Below are 20,768 nucleotides of genomic sequence, written 5' to 3'. Positions count from 1 at the left end.
CACACAAAAAGATCTCACACCAGGTTAGAAAAATAGAGCTTAATTTAATAAATAAAATAAGACCAAAATGACAAAATTCCAATCAATAGAATCTGAGTAATGAATTTTTAAAGCATAAACTGAAATATAGCACCTAAAATCTTAAAGCACCAACCCTGGCTATCTGGTTACGGTGGATTGGGTCAAAGTCAAAAGGTAAGGCTGACGGGGATGGAGCGTGGACGGATACAGTCCCAGATTAGTCCCGCTGAAAGTTTACCTTCTCCACTTTTATGCCAAGAGTCCTGTTTGCATCAGAGAGGGCAGCAGGGAGCAAGGAAAGCACCACAGGCTGTGCTTGGCATGGCGCAAGGAGCAGGCTGGGTATCTCGGATAGGTGAGGTGGAGCTTCACGTTGGCGGTCCTCCACAGCACTCAATGCTTGCTGTGCGAGGAGAGGGGCTGGTGGCGGTTTGTCTGATTTGCGGTGAGAGCGGCGCAGTTCTGGTTCGGACGGGCTCGTTTCTGGTTACGAAGAGCCCAAAAGATTTATTTTAAGAACCCATGAGCCATGCCAAGGACTTGAGAGGAACCAATTGGGTGTCAGGAACTCCTTGAAAACATGTCCAGGAGCTGTTGGGGAGCCTTTTATGTCTCTGCGGCTCAGATCCAGAGGCCAGCAGACAGATCCTTTGAGTCACTCTGGGGTCTTTGATTCAGTTGCAGGTCCGGTTCTTCCTCCTCAGGCAAGAAGGTAGCAGGTTGTCACATCAGGGCTGCAGATCTTTCAGAGTGGAAATCCAGCAGAGTGACAGTCCTTTCAACAGCACAGCAGTTCTTCTTCCTTGGCAAAGTATACACAGGTCCAGATGTGTACTACAGAGTTGGTGGCTGAGGTCCTTTTTTATACACTGGTGCCGGAAGGTGTGAAAAACTTCTAGACAGTGTCTTTGAAGTGCATAATCCCCTACCTCCCCTGACCTGGCTCCAAGCTGGCTGTAGTGACAATGCAGGGTTGTTAGGCCCTTTGTGTGGAGACAGGACACAGTCTATTTAAGTGGCCCAGCTCCTCCCTACTATCCTGCCATTGATGACCCTACCAGTCACACCAACGCGCCCATTGTGTGTGGATGTCTAAGAGGAATACACAAAGCCCAACTGCCAACTACACCTAGTCATGCATCCAGAGACAGGCTGCAAGCACCAAATGGCTAAGGCAAGAAAATGCCAACTTTCTGAAAGTGCCATTTTCAGAATGATAATTAAAAATCCGACTTCATCAAAATTAGGATTTTGAATTAAGATTCCAGAGACACCAAACATGAACCAGGAATCTATTCCTATTTGGAAATTACAGTTATAAACTAATAAGGCAACTCCAATGTTATCCCATAGGATCCCATCGGTACAATCAGCCTTCTCCTCTGGCATGAGAGCTATTTCAAACTGGATGAAGAGCAACTTCCTCCAATGTAATGTTGAGAAGATGGAGATTCTGCTCTTCGGAGATGCCCCCCTATTATGGACTCCTGAATGGTGGCCTGCCGATCTTGGTGCTCCCCCTGCCCCTAAATCCCTTGTTAAGAACTTAGGCATTCATCTGGATCAAGCCCTCACTCTGAAGGAGCATGCTGCTCAGACAGCTGGCTCCTGTTTCCATACACTGGGCTTACTCCGCCGAGTCTTTCCCTTGCTCCCCATTTCAACTCAGAAGACTCTGAATCAGGCACTTATATTAAACCGTCTGGACTATTGCAATGGTCTGCTGGTCTCCGCCAATGAGGTCTCGCTTAGCAGACTGCAGGTAGTCCAGAACACTGCGACACAATTGGTCCTCAACGCCCCTTCAAGGACTGCCTACCGCCCTCTTCTTTGTCAGCTTCACTGGCTATCAATATGCGAACGGGTAAAGTTCAAAGTTTGCTGTACAATCCATAAGGCTTTATTCAACCTCGGTCCCACCTATCTTTTGGAGAAATTCATACCTTACCTGCCTTCCAGGTCTCTTTGCTCGGGATCTACGTCTCTTCTTGTGGTTCCCCAAGGCAGGAAACTAGATTGGGTGGGCAGGCCTTTTCCCATCTCGACCCCAGCTATTGGAATAAGCTCCCTCAGCACTTGAGGCAATGCCCCGATCACCTACAATTCAGAAAGCAGCTTAAGACTACTCTTTTCTGTCTCTGATTTTGCTGTAGTAGCTCTACTTCCCTGTTGCCCGTCCGAAGCGCAGAGATAACCCTTCGGGGGCTGATTCAGGCACTAGATAAATAAAATAAATAGGAAAGATAGGTTTGCAATAGGGAATAACAAATTTAAGTGTTTTACTACCAGAAAATGTAAAACTTAAAAGTACAGGTCCAACTTTTTAAATACCTTGCACCCAGCCCTCTGGGTTGTCCAGGGCCACCCTTAGGGGTGACTTATATGTATTAAAAAGGAAGGTTTGGGCTTGGAAAAAGGTTTATTTTGGCAGGTTGATATGGCAGCTTAAAACTGCACATACAGGCTCTGTAATAGCAGGCCTGAGGTATGCTTAAAGAGCTACTTGAGTGGGTGGCCAAATCACTGCCTCAGGGCCACTACTAGCATTTAATTTAAAGGTCCTGTGCACAGGTAGTGCCACTTTACTAAATTAAGTATGCCATTTGGGTATAAGCCAATTCTACCATGTTTTCAGAAGCGAGCACAAGCACTTTACCCCTTGTTAACAGTGGTAAAATTCACAGAGTCCTAAGGCCAACAAAAATGAAGTCAGCAAAAAGGGGAGGAGGAAGCAAAAGGTTTTAGGGATGGGCCTGCAGAAGTCTGTTTCCAACGAATACTAGTACTCTTTTGGTGAGCAACAGACAACAGACACACCATGTAGAGCATTACAAGTCTCCTGCACAGGAAACCATACCAACTTGGTCAGGTTGAGAAACCGAAGTACAGAGTGTTACATAGACACTGTGCCAGAGGCTGTCACTGAGATGTAAAGCTAGAGAACACTTTTGTCAGAAAGGCTGGCCCACCTTCAATAGTAACTGGATATATTACATGTTTATACCTCCAGTGACAGAACAAAAGGGTGCCCATCCGCCAAAGAATCCCGAAGCAATAATACCTTACACAATCTTCGGAAGCAAGCAGTAGCCGAGAGTGTAGACTGCTATTAACTTTCTTTCAACAACCAGAGAGCCTACAGAAAACAATCCTCAGATGTTTAAATGTAACAAAGCCAAATAACAACTGTGCTCCAAAGTATACAGTCAGTTGGCTCTGGAGGAGACAGTCATGTGTTCCTAGCTAAGATGATTCAGAAATACACTGCTCGGACAGGCAGAGTGAGAGAGCATCCTGAGCGAGGCAGCAAGCCCAGTCCTAACAAATAACAAAGGTGGCTTAGTTGGGGGGCTCTGCTCTCTCATGAAGAAACAATGAAAAGATGCAGCCCAAATACTTTTTAAAGCATATTTTCACTATTCTAACAGCTAAAAAGCCAGGGGTTCGATGCACATTTCTGAAGAGGAACTCGTTAAATAATTCATCACTTTAAACCCAGACTACCACACCGACGAGTAATACTCCACTAGAGCACAAAACATATCTGCCCATCAAGAAAAAATGCATGCAAAAGAAAACTGGATACACAGTAAAAAATATTTGCGCCAAAGTACAAAAGGATTGGCAAAGTCAATAGGTCTGGCATTTGCTGCTGGATTTTTTACGCTGTCTCTGCTTGTTTAATTTTGTCATGTTTTTATAAAACTTTGGGGCATATTATCAAGGAGGGCCATAAGAGATTATCGCCGCTTTAGCGGCCGTTTTCGTCCGCTAAGCGGCGATAATTCTATCACCCTATTAGCAAGCTGTCGCTAACAGCAGTTAGCGACAGCTTGTAGGCGATAGCGAGCGGTTTGGGGCCCGCTTTGCATGTCACCGATATCCATCGCTAATGACATGCAAAGTGGGCGTACCCAACCTGTTAGCGACTGAAGACAGTCGCTAACATCGCTATCGCCTATTATCAACATAGGCGTAGCGATGGAAATATTCGTGCTGAGCGCGAATATCTCCCAAACCTAACGCCTGCTCTGACCAGTTCTTAGCCATTATATCCAATGGGAGGTGGATATTATGGCTAAGACCCTATTGGCGTTAATGCGTGAATATCGCTGTATTCTCAGCGATATTCACGCATTTCGCTGCTATCGTCGAATATTTTATTGCTTTAGAGATAAACGTTGCTAATAGCACGTTATCTCTGCGATAATATCCGGCGATGCTTGACGATAAAAAAAAAAACTCGCTAAGCCCATTTAGCGATAAATGTCGCTAGTTGTTGGTAATATGCCCCTTTATTGTGAGGGGACCGGCTGGGCTAAGGCAATATAAAAAGAAGTATTGGCTAAAAGTTAAAAAAAGCTCACATTGCCATTGTGGTCCCTAGCACTGAAGGGAACTACTTTTGTGTGGATGCATTCCTTGAAAGAGCAGAATGCTGTCACTCACAGTGAAGTTAGCCAATGGCTAAAATGGGCTGACCAACTGACACATACTGTATGCTGTAGTGGGTATGAATGACACAACAGACGAACTGAAGTAGAGAGCCGACTGAAAGATCCCAATCTGCAAGTATATTATATATAGAACTGTAAAATCAAAAGGACTTTACTAACTACAGAGAAAATGTGCCTCTCTGAAGCAGTGCATACTGGTTTCCCTAGGTGGGGCGCATTGCATGCTGCATTTGCACTGTTTCTAGAACTAGATATTCAAGGGATCTCTCAATCTGGAGCTGAGGGGAGTCAATACAGAAAACACTTACTTGCAACTTGACTGTGCAAAGTGTACCTTCTGGTTCTATGAATCAGGGTTTGCAGAATGGCACCTACTATAGTGGAAAATATATCAGACAAGTGGAATTTCTGAGGTGCTGACTGCAAACAAGATGCAGTAAATATGGTGCTCCCAGGAGACATTCATAAGCATTTGGATTGTATATATTTACCGATGCATTAAGTATTATTTTTTTATATACTTATTATCATTTTTATATAGTGGAGAAAAGATCCAATAGATGGCACAGAGATGTATACAACACAGTCATATACATAAGAATAGCTTTACTTGAATTACATTGCCAAGGTGGTTAAACACAGGGTCATATTACATCAAGTTGCAAGATACATAAAAGCACTCTTGTTTGTTTTGCCCATGTGGTCAGTATTAGAATAATGTATTACACCCCCTGCATCAATAACAAGTAACTCAGGAGAGGAAATCTAGACACATAGTCCACCGCTGGCTAGGCAGGACTACGTCCCAGACCACAGCCGTGATGCAGGATCCAAATGCCCAGCTATGCCGATGCCCATGTGAGGGCCGTCACTCTCCATCAGACTCCTTGCTGTTGGTGCACTATTACCACTGGTCTTCTGAAGGGTGCTATATTTCACTATAGTCATGGGCGAGATGTTACTTCTCACTAAGAGCCACCACCAGTCAGATGGTGTCCTGTCCAGAGCCCAAGGTCAGGAGACAGAGCACTTTCACTACATGTTAGAAACATTTTAGAAAATAAGTAAGAGAATACTTAACAATCATGCCATGAGAGTACATATACTATGAAACACAAAGGGCACTCTACTAAATGAAACGTGTAAATACCCTAAATGAAATGGCGAAGTTATGGTCCAGCTACTATTGACTCTTTTACAAGTTTTGAGCAACCCGATGTAAACAGTACCTCAAGTTAACATACAATACTCATCACAGATATCTTCAGACTCGCTTTTGTCTCCTTGCATTCCATCGTATGGTTTCATGCATCTGAAATGCCCATCTGATAATAAGTCAGAGCAGTCTACTCAGCACATTGCACTTTTTTGTAGGTTCTATTTGGTACACAGGACATTTCACTATAAATCATTCTTTTTAAAAGAAAGAATTCTTTATCATCATGAGTCCTTCCAGCATCTGTATGACTTGCAAGATGTAACAGTATGCCATTGGGTTGCTTTGTTTTTATCCAAGGTACTTCGCATAAGGGACCATTTGAATGCCATGGATAGTAAATGCATTTAATCTACATACCCTATGCGATGAGCACGGATCACGTACCCTACTTGTTTCCTGCTGAAATAAGTTTTTTTTTCTAATGCATTGAAAGAAAAAGGTGCGTTAACTGTTACATTTTAGTAATGGTATTTTACCGATCAGATTTTACATTTTTATTATTTCATCTTATATTGTGAATATGGATGTTTATCCTTTTGTGTAATTTGTATTATGTATTGATGTGGCGCTTTTATGGTTTACTGGCTTATGAGGCTTATTAGTGGATCATCAATTAGCTCTTCAAAACTGATTGACACTTAAATTGGACTAAAATAAGTTAAAACTTAAATACTGCACACAGGATCAAGAGCATGTATCTCAAAATGGATTCCGGCCTATTTGCTCATATCACTAATGTCCAAATTTGCTAAGACTTTGCACCAGCATAAAGCAAAGCAATGCAAATTAATGATAAGTAGCATATGGTATTTACTACTCAATGATGAAGCGATACCCTTTTTCAGCACAAAAACTGCTTTGTGCTGCACTGTTATGTCTCTTCGCGCCAAAGGGGTGTTACTGCAGTGGATCAGCGCAAACGTCCATTGGTTTTAATGCAAAGCCCAACCTACTAAGACAGCAAGACTAAACATTGCATAAAAAAGCTAATAAGTGCCAATGTATTTGCTTCTAAAGAAGACGATGCATTGCACACGTGCTGCAGTGCCCAGCTCACATCTAATAATGCAGAAACGTCCTTAGTTTGTGCGCTTCCATTATAAATCATATGCTAGGCAGTGTGCATTCATATCTGCACCATGGTGTGTGGTTGTGCATGGTTCAAGCCATGTATGTAGAGTGGCTGTGGAGAGGATGACAGCAGAAGTAGGTCAATGTCAGTAGATATGGCTTTGTGCTGTGTATTCACCCTGGATGTGGCACAGAAAATTTGCTTACTGTGCTGTTCTTTACTTTACATTCTGGGTCAAAATGGCGCTCCCTTTGCTCCCAAGTGAAAGTCAGTTGCCTAGGAATACAATTAGAGGCTGCAAGATCAAAATAGTGTCTTAAAGCGACCTCAAGTATGTAAAACTCTCAAAGAAATGCAGAACTTCCCAAAATATAGTTAGCAAGGATAATCAAACAAGAACATTCCAGAGTGGGAATAACCTTTACATCAGTTTTCCCAAAAAATGCACAGAAAAATAACGAAATGAGTATTTGAAATGATCATCGTAGTTAACAAAAAAACTTCATAGTAGTTCCTATTTAAAAATAATTTCCATCCTCCTACTCTGTGCGCTTGACCATTGCTTCCTGGTGCGCACGACCATTGCTTCCTGGTGGCCCATGTCATGTCTGACACCTTCAACCAGTTATGTCTTTTTAGCCTGCAGTCGCTGCATTCTGGGGCGTGTCGTTTTGCTTTTTCAGATTACAGGTATGGACTTAAAAACCCTAGCTTGCAAAATGCATTTGGTCAAAATCACAGTTATGGTGAAGGTGCCACACGTGATGTGGGACAGCTTACAAACAAAGCAGCTGTTTGTGTGTACCTGTATGGCACTTGTATGTGCTTAAATGCATGCCACTGTGTGTTTTAACTGGGTTTTTTTTATAACTAGCAACCTGACTCCCAACTCCAGCCAATGCACTTCACCAACCTGATCAAATAAATTAATAAATGGAGGAACAAATACAGGTATGCCAAGCCCCACAGGCTATTCGTCCGCCATTTTAATTATTCTGCTCTTGGCTGGGTTTCTGCTGTAAGAGTCAACAATGTTTAAACTATTTGCCGTCTAGGCATCATATTACGATTACTTCAGAATGAACAATATTTACCAACAAAGTAACTTTAAGTAAAAGGAATAAATGTATGTTACCATTGGATTTCTCTCGCATGTGGATCCAGAAAAAGGGGGTGGAGTCGGAGGCTCAACGGAAATCACACTAGAGTGTGGAGAAAAATAAACACAAAGAACATTGAGTGAACACACGACACTGTTTCAATAATAAATACATAAACATATTGGAGAATGGTATTTTCCCATATTTTTGTCGTGTTCTAGAAATAGCGACCTGCTAAAAACAAAATACGCCTTCAGTCCACTCTGTATCCCGACAGCAGTTGACTTGTAGAGATATTAACTCATTTTTTTATTGTTTATTCTTGGTTATTAGCAACCGTGTAAATATCAATTACTTTAGCAACTCAAAACATCGAAAAAACAAGTATACATGAATCATGACGAATACAAAAAAATCAAAACAGTTTTTTGTACTTCTAAAGTAATCAGAATTTATATGGCTATTATCGACAAAAAATAAACATAAATAAATAGTAAAATAAAATTAATCAGCTGATACTGACACAGTAACTAGGATGACATTGAAAACTAGGTTCTTCATCTGTGCCTTAAATTTACATTTGCGGCTGTAGTATCTTGCCATCAATATGTTTTTCCATTTATGTTTGTTACACTACAAAAGCTAAATGGTCTTTGAGTGCCCATATGCAGCAGTTTCATTGAATTGATCCTCTTCGATCTCTCTCCCAGTTTTAACATGGTCAACCATAACAGACTAATAAAGGTGCAGTCTTCTCGATCGTTGACGGCATAGCACCTTAGTGGTTCACCGCTTACTTTGAGCACAGCACATGCTTCTTCATTGGGTGCTCTATCAGTCCTTCTCTCACTTTTCAGCCAGTTGGTCTGTTCTCCTTCCTGTGCACCATACCCCTTCCCAGTATTAGGTTATCTTTTGGCTTCTTGCAGCATTTATGCTGCTAGCATCTTCTCAAAATCTGTGGGATCAACCACAGCCTGAAACTTTGCTCCTCAAATAACTTGATCAACTCCCTGATCCTTGATCAAACTCTACTATTCTAACAGTATCATAGCTAGCCTTCCAAGCTGCTGCTTTCTCGCCCTGGAGAAAGTGCTTATCTTTGACATCTAGAATAGTGGTAAATCATCACATTCCTCTCCCAGCCAGCCACTTGCTGGCTCACCATTCACAGAACCAACCTACACAATGTCCTCATCTTGTTCTACAACTTGGTCAATTAAGTAGCTACCAACAAGGGAGTAGCCAGAAAATTAAAATACCCCCACTTTACCTATTCCTATAATCCAACTGAGTTTCTGAAGCACGCCAACCAACCCCCCTTAGGAGAGTTACCTTCACCTCTTGATCATCCAGCCATCCATCTATACATCTAAGTTTTCATAAATATATCCATCTGTTGAAAGACCCACCCATCATTGTATTCTTGTAACCACATATCCATTCTTTCACCCATCACCCCTTTCACTCTCACCAATTTGTCCATTCTTTGGCCTTCCATTCATTCACCCTTTGAATTATCAATAATTTCATTCATTCATCCACCTTTTCACACATCCCTCCATTCACTCGTTTAGCCTTCCATCCTACCTTTTACCGTTTTTTCCTTGTTTCATTCCTTTGACCCTTCCTTACTTCTCCCGTTCTTTCCTCTATCTAATCATCTTCAATCTCTTCCTTACTTTCTTACATTTCTCTCCTGTACAACTTTTCTTTCTGCATTAGCCTCCATACCACACCCCTCTGCTGTGTCTTGCCTAACAGTATTATTCTTGAGAACTTCATCTGCAGATCTGCAGGAAGAAGATAGGCATTAATAATTATTTAATGTTATTGGGACACAGTTCATCAGCCCCTGGAGCCCAGTGCAGCCCCCAACTTAAGCTGCTTAAGTGTGGAGGGGGGGGGGGGGTGGCGGGCTACACCACAGGGTACCAATAACCCTCTTCAACTATGTTGAAGTCACCATCAAAAAATCATCAACAGATAGGTGTATCCTCAAAGCACTCCACAGCACAAAACCAACAAGGCGGCATCCATTCTACCTGGATTATGAATTGCGTTTATGTGGCTTTCCTGTTCTGTAAGCCTTGTGCAGTACAACAATTTACACTCTTTCACTCTTTCTCTTACTACTGTTTGTGTTCCCATCAGCTGTATCAATCGAAGTACCAATCAAAACAACCAATGCATTTATATTTGACTAGCAGCCCGTCCCGAAGTTGTCCGGGTATGAATTGTTGCCGGCCAGTAGTATATTGTTTTGTAGGATTTCGTTTTGATAGCATTTCTTATCTGTGACAGGCCTGTGAAACGCTCCGATTCATAGTGCACTGCTGATGCACTTAAGAGTGCGCGTTCAGTAGTGTGTGAACTCGAGTTTCCCTACTTTATTTTTCCTTGCAATATTATATAGCGCGAACTCGACAACATGGCATGAGCACAATTTACATTACAGAAGAACACATTCATTTGTGGTAGGCACGGGGAGACAAAGCGATTTGCTTGGAATCACAGGATGTTGAGCTGATGCCGAGATTCGAACGAAGCTCCCCAGCTCTAAAGTTCGCAATTCTAGAACTTGTGGCGGGAGGTGTGTCTAAAAGTGTATGTCGGTGCTGCCCATCAATGAGAGAGACCTGTGCATTTTTCAAATCAGTGGTGAAAAAATATGAGTATGTTGCTGGAGATGTGGGCCGCCGTGCCACCAATGTACTTACCGGGGGGAGGGTAAACACCCATTATTCCGCAACTTTCTTTCCGCATACCATCACTCCGCATTCTTTCATTACGAAAGTACCATGACTCCACAATGCCATTATAACGCATGGCATTACATTTTATATGCTTTTACCACGCATACATTTACAACGAAATTCGTTGTAAATGCATGAATGGTAAAAGCATGTTTCTTTAAATGTTTGGATATGGTAAGTATGGGTATATGTTTTGGGGTACCGCTGTATATATATGTTTTGGGGTGTTTGGGTATTTTAAGGGTTCAGATATAGTTTTGGGTTATGGGGTACAGGGGTAGTTTCCCTGTAACCTTTGGTTTGGTTTTCAGTGAATGCCTAAGGATTTTTTAATTCGACTTCTAAACTATAACGTCCCTGTAACCTTTGTTTTTTCAATATATATATATATATATATATATATATATATATATATATGGGTTTCACTTACCTGATATATATACTTACCATTTTGTTGTAAATGCAATGTGTGGTAAATGCAATGCAGGGTTGCAGGGTAAGAGATGAATGGTATAGGCATGCGTAGTAAAGACATTTATTGTAATGTCATACAACCCCCTACTGATGTTTGCCATTTCAAACACCTACATTGCAGAGACCAAACGGCTAGGATGGCCGATCTCAAATTGGGGGAATCGGGTTCAATTCTTGGCAATGAAGATCAACATCCTGTGATTCTGGGCAAATCACTTAATCTCCCCGTGCCTAACAAAAATGAATGTGTCCTTGTGTAAGCAACTGGTGCTCATGTAAAGCACTCTGATACCCGATACATTTGGGTCATGTTTGCGCTATAGAAAACTCTGTAAAAAAAAATTGTGTGGACCTAGCTAAATGGCCAGCAGGGCACTTAACATATAACTAAGAGAGAATACATTCAACTTGAAATTAAACAAAGAAAGCGCTATTGCTTAAAAAGTCATATTTTCAGGGCGTTCCCACAAAGTGAGAAGATCTGTACATTTCTTCAAAGAAAGAAGAGAATTCCATCTTTTAGATGTACAGGATATAAAGCACCTGACTCCCTAGTGAACTCTCTTCACTTTGTAAACCATCACTTTGAGGCCTGAGAAGACAGCAATGTTTTTATGAGTAATAACCAAAATAAACAAAATTGACTGATTGAGATTTCATTTGCATCAGGCGGTTTATCATTAGGCCCTCTAACTAAAGTGTATTTAGCTAATCCTGCTTCAGTCTTAACGTATGGTTATCCATTTGGTTTCCTGTACTAACTTTCTGATTGATATTTGTTTAGAGTCAGATAAGGAGCAGATTCCTAGTTCTCGATCTCAGGTAGTTAACAGCCCTGCAAGTAATCTGATAGTAAATCAGCCTGACATCTTAAGGGGCTATTGCTATAAAATCTAGCTTAAATTGGAAACATTCAATCATTCACACAGCATGTGACGCTTTTTTACCTTGGCTTTTTTGCAAGTTGACTAAATCCAGTTCCAATGGATAAACAAGTTACTCACCTTTGGTAACGCTCACTTGGTAGATACTCTATCTAACCACAGATTCTTCACCTTTAAAATATCCGTAGGCACAAGACTGGATCTGTAAGATTTCAAGAGCATTGCTCCAACATGCTGGTAAGTGGCGCTGCAAGGCTTCGCACTGACTTCTTTCCGCCCTGAAAGTGAGGATGAAGCCACATATAAGCAGCCCACATGACCATCGACTTCAGTTTCCTTGTTGACTCTATCCTCGCACTTGGTCGCAAAGCCCAAAAAGAATCAGAGGTACCAGTTTGCACATCTCTAACTTGGGACCTCTGTAGATAATAAAAGAGAGCATTCCAAAGATCAGAAAGGAGGGTGTGTGGTGAGTAATCTGTGGTAAGATAAAGTATCCACCAGAAAGAGTATTGTCGGAGGTAAATAACTTGTTCTTCTGATGGATACTTCTAACTGCAGATTTCTCACCTTTTGAACAGATACCAAAGCAGCACCTCAGAAGATGGTGGGCCTGTGAAACAGCTCATACCAAAATGCTCTTCCGGTCAGACCTGGTTGTCATGGCAATAGTGCTTTGTGATTGTATGGACTGACACCCACATTGCATCCGACAAGTGTCAATAACTGGCACTCCACATTCAAGTGCAGTGGTAGCAGCTTTTGCCCTAGATGAATGGGCCTTCTACCTCTCCGAAGGCTACATAGTAGTCAGCCCATAGCAGATATTAATGCAGAGGAATATCCACCTTGACAACATCCTTTTCTGCACTGCTTTGCTTTTCATTGCTCCAGAGAACCTTATATTGTCCATCCAATGATTTTTGGTGCAATCCATATCAAAGTTTAAAGCTCGTATGTGGTCCCGTCAATAAAGTCTATCCTCCTCTTTAGAGCATGAATGTTGGGAGAGTGAGGGACTGTCCAACCTCAAAAGCAGACATGACTTTTGTCAAAAAGGCGACCATGTTCTTCGGCACCACTTTCCCTTGGAAAAAAGTGGTGTAAGGTGGCTGCAACGGGAGAGCTTTGAGATGACTTACTTAATGAGATGAAGTCACTATGACCAGAAACAGAGTCAGGAGACATAGTGGACAGCTGAACATAGGTTCAAATTGTGTGCACGTAAGGAAAGTGAGGACCAAATTCGAGTCCCACTGTGGCATCACAAAGAGTTTGGGAGGAAACAATTGAGTCAAACCTTTTAGAAATCTCATCACACCAGGTGATATGAACAAGGATGACTGGTCCAGTAAATGCAAAAAGACAAAAGAGTTCACAAATACCTGTTAATGGTGCCCTCTGCAAGTCCTTGCTGGGCCAGATATAAAACAAATGACAAGATATCCGACAATTTAGCATGTATTAGGTCAAGATTGCGGATTGCACACCAGGCAACAAACTTATCCTGGCACCTGATGTAGACAGATTATCTGGAAGGGTGCCTGGCAGCCAAGATGACATTCACAACCTCGATAGAAAGATCAAATGCAGTCAACTGTTGCCACTCAGTCTCCACACAAGGAGGTGCAGATCGCTCAGGTTTGGGTGTTGGACCCTACCCTTCTTTTGATGCAGGAGAGCTTTACCGAAGAAGTAGCGCAATTAGAAAACTGATGCTCATACCCAGATGTTCCAGTTACCATGCTCTCTTTGCCCAGTCTGAAGCCACTAGGATGACTTAGGCATGATTCCTGACCTTGTCCAGAACTCATTGCAGGGGGGGGGGGCAGCAGTAGAAAGGTGTATGGGAGCATAGTACTCCACTACAATTTGAATTTGTCTCCAAGAGAAAGCTTTCTTGTAAACGCCAGACTGCAAAGGTTTTAACAGTGTGAATCCTTGGCAGGGAGGAAAAGATATAGCCAGAATTCTCACCCCATTGTTGGAAGATGCCCTGTGCCACCTTTTGGGTGTAAACACAATTTGTGATCTGCCAGGTGCCTCTGGTTGGTTTGACCACCCCGACGTTCACAGATCCAACCAGGTGGTTCATGACCAGGGAAATACCTAGCGCCCCAGCAAGCTCCAGAGACAAAGTGCCTCCTGGCACAGGTCCCAGGAATCCTCCACCCTGTTTTTTGCAGTAACTCCTGGTGGTGGTGTCGTCTGTGAGAACCTGAATCAGCCTCCCTTAGATGGATAGTTGAAAGGCTTTCAGCAGCAGGCAAATGGCTCAAAACTCCAACAGGTTAATACGGAGACATGGAGGCAATACTCCTCTGATCTCCACCTCTCCCAGATGACCTCCTTTCCATGAAGTGAAACATCCACCACCATCGTCAGCTCTGAATAAGCAAGGAGAGGGGTCTGCTACAATCCAATTGCAGTTGATTGAACCACCACTACTGTTCTTTTGCAGTCTTTTCTGAAACCTGAATGAAATCTGACAGGTTTCCTGGTACTGGGCTCCTGAGACTTCAACTTCTACTGCAGAGCCATCATATGCCACCTGGCATGGTCGACAAGCCGAAGACAGGATACCAAGACCCTAATTCAGCCACCGTTCTTGACAGCCTCAGAAACCTGGGACTAACCCATTGCGTCATGGAGCCCACCCATACCACCAGACACATTCTAGATCCCATCTCCTCATCCTTCAATGACATCACGATCAACTCACCCAGATCCGTCACCTGGACTGACCATGACATAGTCAGTTTCACAATCAACATCCATAAATGCAGAATAATTCCCACTGCTGGCCCAGCACCCTGGAACTGGAACAAGATAACAGAGGTGGATTCGGCATCTAACCTTCACTAGAACAAACCGGAAACCAGGGGCACCTAGCACTTGACATAAAAAACTTCAGCACACACTTGATCCTCGAGGATCAAAGCCACACAGCAAAAACTATAGAACAAGCCAGCTGCTACATTGAAGACCACAGAACGACCAAGCAACACTGAAAACAACTGGAACAGAAATGGATGACTAGCCAAGAGGAAGTGAAACAAAATACTTTCAATGCCACCAAGAGAAGGTCCCACCAGCTAATCCAAGTAAGTAAGAGGAAACCCCAAATCGAATGAATAAACGCCAGCTCCAATAGTAGCAGGGCAATCTTCACAATCATCAAGGATTTCACCATAGGTGCCACTGGCAATATCAGCCCAAGCCAAGGTTTGAGGAACGACTTTTGAAACTTCTTTTGCAGCAAGATCACAACCATATACATCAGCTTCATCCCGCAACCAGACCCTCTGACTCCCACCAGAAGTTTCACAGTGACGAATGAAGACAACACAACCACCACATAGGACACCGTCAGCACAGAGGAAACCACAGAAATCATGAAGACCATACACTCTGGGGCCCCAGCGGATCCCTGCCCCCATCTTGCCTTTGACAAAGGAGCGATTCCTATCAGCAAGGCCCTCACCTCCATCTCCAATATCTTTATCAGTACAGCCACCTTTCTGGACCAATGGCAACATGCAGCGTCAACATCCTCCTAAAGAAACCCTCAGTCAATACGACCAAACTTGCCAGCTAAGGACCAATATGCCTCCTTCCTTACGCAGCCAAGGTCTTGGAAAAATACATTAACAAGAACCTCTGAAGCACAGTAACTCATCGGCGGAGTCCCACAGGGCTTCTTGCTCAGCCCAACGCTCTTCAACATCTACATGATTCCACTGAACTACATCATCTAGACTCACAACATAAGCTTCCTCACATACGCAATTGATCTTATCCTCTTAATTTCCAACACCATGAACAAGTTCACCAGATGCACGCAGGCTGAAGTGGCTAACTGGATGAAACCCAATTGCCTTAAATTCAACTTAGACAAAACCGAAGTCGTTGTCTTTGGGAAAGACGCCTTGCCATGGGACTCCATCTGGTGGCCCACAGACCTCGGACCCACCCCTTATCTAGCTCACAAGCAAAAAACCTCAGAATCACCATGGACAACAATTCGGACATGGCCGTCCAAGTCATTGCAGTAGCTTGTCCTGCTTCAACATCGTAAGGATGCTGAAGAATATCTTTAAGTTATTGCAGGACAACACGGGAAAACGATCACCCAAGCCTTTATCACTAACATACTAGTCAATGGGAACATCCTGCATGCAGGGATAATAAAATAGCTCACAAAAAGACTGCTGCCTGTCCAAAATGCAGCAACCAAGCCAATCCCCAACCTCCCATGCTGAGCCCAAATCCCACCACATCATAGGGAACTCCACTGGCTCCCGATACACAAGTGCACACACTTTAAACTCCTCACCCACACCTTTAAAGCACTCCACAGCACAGACCCTCATACAAAAAAACTCTGCGCCACAAAGAAATTTTGTTTGCACCATCGCCTTTAAATCCTTTAAAACTGGTGTCATGTCATAACCACCATTAACCCTAAAAAATGTACATAACTGTAGAACACAGGGAAGTGCTCTTGTTTTAACAGAGGTCAGATGGGATTTCCAATCTAAATCTGAACCAAAAAGGAGGCCAAGATACCTGTAGGAGGTAACTTACTCTACCCTTGCCCCATTAATAAACCAATGATATTTGCTAAGTGAGTGTGTACATCAAATGCTTATCACTGTCCTCTGATACTGCCATACTGCCATCAACCACTCTACCACGAACAGAGAGTAAGGTTCTATCTAACTTTAACCTTTGCATACCTCTGGGGTCACCTGGACTCTATACACACTATACCTCATTTTGGTGTAGTATATATACAGCAAGTTTCCTACATGGACCCTTGTCCCCGATCCCAAAGGGCTGGGGTGTCTCTGTGGAGGGGGTGGGACATGGTGCTGCTGCTATCTCATACCTCTGGTGTAGTCACAAAAGGGATGTAACAGTTGAAGGTACTATCTCGCCTGGGTAGAGGGGCCCAAATAAACGCCATGGCCCAGCTTTCTATGAAACGCTCAAGTGCAGAATCTGCCTAATTGCCAAACAAGCAGGTCCTGTGGATTGGCATTGCTATCAGTGAGGCCTGCACTTCATCAAAGAAGCATATGAATTGCATCTAAGAGTGCTGTTGAAGCACCAGGCTAGTGCCAACTGCTATGTCCAAGGAGTGAGTACAGCCCATCCCATAATGTATCATACATTTTGCGGCATCCAGACCACCCTGGATGGTTTGAGCCAGATTGACCCAAAATCCTTCGGAGACTGCAGGCAAGCTCCCACCAACCACGTCTTATATGGCATGGGAATATCTCCCCAGGAAACAGCTGCCATTAAGTGACCAGAGGGCAAGAATGGCTGAGAAAAACATCTGCTTCCCACATGCATTAATTCATTTTGACTCTGTCTGGTGAAGTTATGGGGAATGAATTGGAGTTAATTTTACTGCTGGAAGCCTGAACGGCCAAATGTACTGGCATAGGGTGCTGTGTCAAGAAGTCAGGGACATCTGGTGCCAACCTGTGGAATCTAGCAACCTGTCTATTTACTGCTGGAAAGGAACAAGTCTTAGACCGGGCGTCCATTAAGATGTTAGTCAGGGCTTCATTAAATGGAAGTAGTGGCTCAACAGACGTTTGCCCAGGTGGTAGAACTTCCGTTAACACATTAGTTTTGATTTCCGTATTTAACAGCTGTAGATTTAAGATCTCCACAGCCAGTCTCATAACCAAAGCAAAGGAGGCACTCTCTTTTTTGAAGGTCCAGGGGGAGAACACAACCCAGTGTCTGGGAAAGTGTTCAACCCACTGGCCTCTTTCAAGTCCATTAATAAATTGTCATCATCATAGTGTTGAGAAAAATAATCTCCTTCAAATTCATTATACATCTCCAAAGGCTTGTTGGCGCTCATCAGTTTCCAAAGCAAAAAGTTGGTTGAGTACTTGGGTGTGGTTCTGAGACAAAGGCATGAATCGGACTGAAATGGGGCCGGGTGCATTGGAATGGCTTCAGAACTTGACCTTGGTCCGGGCCAAGATAATTTCAACTGAGCGTTGGATGGGACTATAAGAATGTGGTCTTCTTCCAGCAGTGGTGGGGATGGGGACAGTATCAATGCCGCTGGGACCAGTGTGGATTTTGGTGTGGATTGAAAGTCAGAACAGAACCAAAGATGGGTTCAGGAGGTGCAGATGATGCTGTGATGGACCCAGCAGCGGTAGCCTGACTTGAGGACAACACTGACCTTTGGGGGTCAAAGGTTGACAGAGGGAGCTGTAAGGGTGCCAATGAATTATAACATGGCATCTCTGAAAGCCTTGATCTATTGTAACATCACTGACAGTACTAGAAAAATGGGATGCATCAGAATCAGTTGCAGAATCAGCTCCTCAGTGGGGTACCAGGAGCAAAACCGTTAGGCACCGTTAGGCACCTGGGTATCCTTGAGACTTCTCAGGGAGAGAGTCATGACTGGGACAAGTCCAACTTGACCTTCTTATGCTGCCTCTTTTAATTCGACTTACCTGAAGGCATGGACCACAGCGATGGCCTTTCAAGGAAATGGTCCTGACAACGAGAACAGGAATGGGTCCAGGCCTTCATCTTCAAGCAGAAGCAGAACTTCTGAGACTTCTTTTGGTGTTTGGCCATGTACAGCTTGTCGTTAGCTTTCCTGAATCCCTTAGAATTCATTAAGGCACACTTCTCGCATGACTGGGAGTAATAGCTCAACACCAGAGTCACATCTCCTGGGATTCTATCAATGATAAATGTTTGCATTAGTACCTACAAGGTTTAAACCCTGTATTTTTAGGAGCGGGCATATTCCCTTGCACATTGGAAAATAGGAATTTTTAGGAATTAAGAGTGGAACAGACGTCAACGCATAGGGGTGGCGCCTATATGCAGCTTTACCGTCTGGAGGAGGAGGAGCCAGCGACCATGATGGCCGCTCGGAGCTGAAGCTCCGAGGTGAACCCGCACACCAGTATTCGGAGGGGCGCGTTGCCGTGGGCAAATCCCACCGGAATCACTAGTCCAATAATCGGAATGCTGGCGGATAACACAGACGGTTAAACTGCCTTTCTGCAATCCTGATCAGCCGAGTTATGAGCTGTGATGTCCCCGTGAGAAAGTGAGCTAAGATGGCACCCGGTGGACTACGAGACCGCTCCCGGTGACCGGGAGATGTGAGTCGCGAGGCTGCTGGTCTCCGTTTGGACGCCCGGTAGCGCACCCCCTACCGTCCACCCAGAGCGCAGACCTATCGGCTGGCCCTCCTGGGGGAGAACATTGCCTCAACGACGAAGCTGCCTGCCTGCATTATCGGTGTGGAGCGAATTCGGCCAGAGGGGGAGGGGTCTGCGAGTCTGACCTGTGGCATTCCCGCTACCGAGTCTTTCTGGGGACCGGGCCCTAGGCGGAGGGATCGACGGATGCTGGCACCAGATGTGCACCCCTCGATTGCCGTGAGTTGGTGGGGGAGGGGTGCCAAATCCTGAGGATTGCGGTATTGGTACAACATGCAAGTCAAGCACACCTGCCATAGAGAAAGAATGGGGCCACTGGTGGGAATTTACAAAGTTAGGTAAATAAAAAAGCACACCACCTGCTTTTAAAGGACTGTTGCATCAGTGCAAGGTTTTTTTAGTAGGGAGACTCCAGATTTATAACTGCTTGAGTTGAGAAGGGAGCGTGTTTTCTGTTTCCACAGACCTCTCCTTTATGAAGCCAAGTGTGTGAAGGTTTCCATAAAGGAGAAGCAAGTGAAATACTTTATACATTACAGCAGTTGGAATAAGAACTGGGATGAGAGGGTGCCAGAGAGCAGAGTGCTCAAATACGTGGAAACCAACCTGCAGAAGCAAAAGGAACCTCAGAAGGCTAATCAGAAGTAGTATGCAGAGGGGAAAATGAGAGGTGTAGCACCAAAGATGGTCGGGATCCACAGCAGAAACATGTGGAAGTTGAAATATAGAAAATGTGGCATCTAAGGGAACACATTGTGTGTACTGAAAAGGACGTAGGAGGAAATGGCTTCTAGTTGTACTATTACCCAACACTCACTATTGCTTTGGGGAATGGGGTAGATCTGCAGACTTCGGAGCTGTCTCTTCCACCTCTCCTCTCATGGGGTGAGCTGGAGGATGAGGCGGACGGCATTTCCCAGTAACACCGGGACCGTTGCCTTCTATGGAACTATGATTATGCCCCATGGGCGGAAACCAAAACTGTTTGTACCCACCACGGAGCCCGAGTACCCTTGGCTGCTGCCCGATGGAGCTGTCCTATGCAGCTATAGAGGAGTCTGGCTCTGGTTCACCCCTGCGGCCGTCACCTACCCCGCCGGACATTGGACATTGTTTTTCACGGTTCTTCATGGTTTTATCTGTCATTCTGTTGGACTGCTTTGTAAACTGTTTGTACTTATCGCGGTGCCCGAGTACCCGTGGCTGCTGCCTGGTGGAGCTGTCATATGCAGCTAGAGAGAAGTCTGACTCTGGATCACCCCCGCGGCCATCACCTACCCAGCCGGACATTGGACATTGTTTCTCACGGTTCTTCACGGTTTTATCTGTCTTTCTCCTCGACTGCTTTGACTGCTTTGTTCCCCTTAAATTACTTTCCCCCCTTCCGGTCTACCTGACTCTATCTGCATTCCTCTACCCTGTTTACCTCACCCCACCTTCCTGACCCCATAAGAGGCGTGTCTTGGCTATGCTATGCGCTAATAACTTATATTATTTTGTAATCTCATGTTTTTCTCCAAAGCCTATACTTGTAACTGTATCTGTAACTGATGTCATTTTCA

The 20,768-nt window shown here is 44.0% G+C and overlaps 1 protein-coding gene across 2 annotated transcripts in view; it reads right to left on the bottom strand.

The window, feature by feature from the left end:
* The window catches only part of SYTL3 (synaptotagmin like 3), a 592,394-nt gene that overhangs the window by 324,003 nt on the left and 247,623 nt on the right, over positions 1-20,768 (bottom strand). For both annotated transcript variants that reach the window (XM_078649127.1, XM_078649128.1), the window contains one exon: positions 7,905-7,971. In XM_078649127.1, coding sequence (XP_078505253.1) covers positions 7,905-7,971 — 67 coding nt within the window. The remainder of the gene's footprint in view (positions 1-7,904; positions 7,972-20,768) is intronic.

This window comes from Lissotriton helveticus, chromosome 6 (assembly GCF_964261635.1).
Source record: "Lissotriton helveticus chromosome 6, aLisHel1.1, whole genome shotgun sequence".
In the NCBI taxonomy this organism is placed as follows: Eukaryota; Metazoa; Chordata; class Amphibia; order Caudata; family Salamandridae; genus Lissotriton; species Lissotriton helveticus.
Note: the sequence above shows the minus strand (reverse complement) of the source record. Positions and strands in the feature narration are given on the sequence as shown.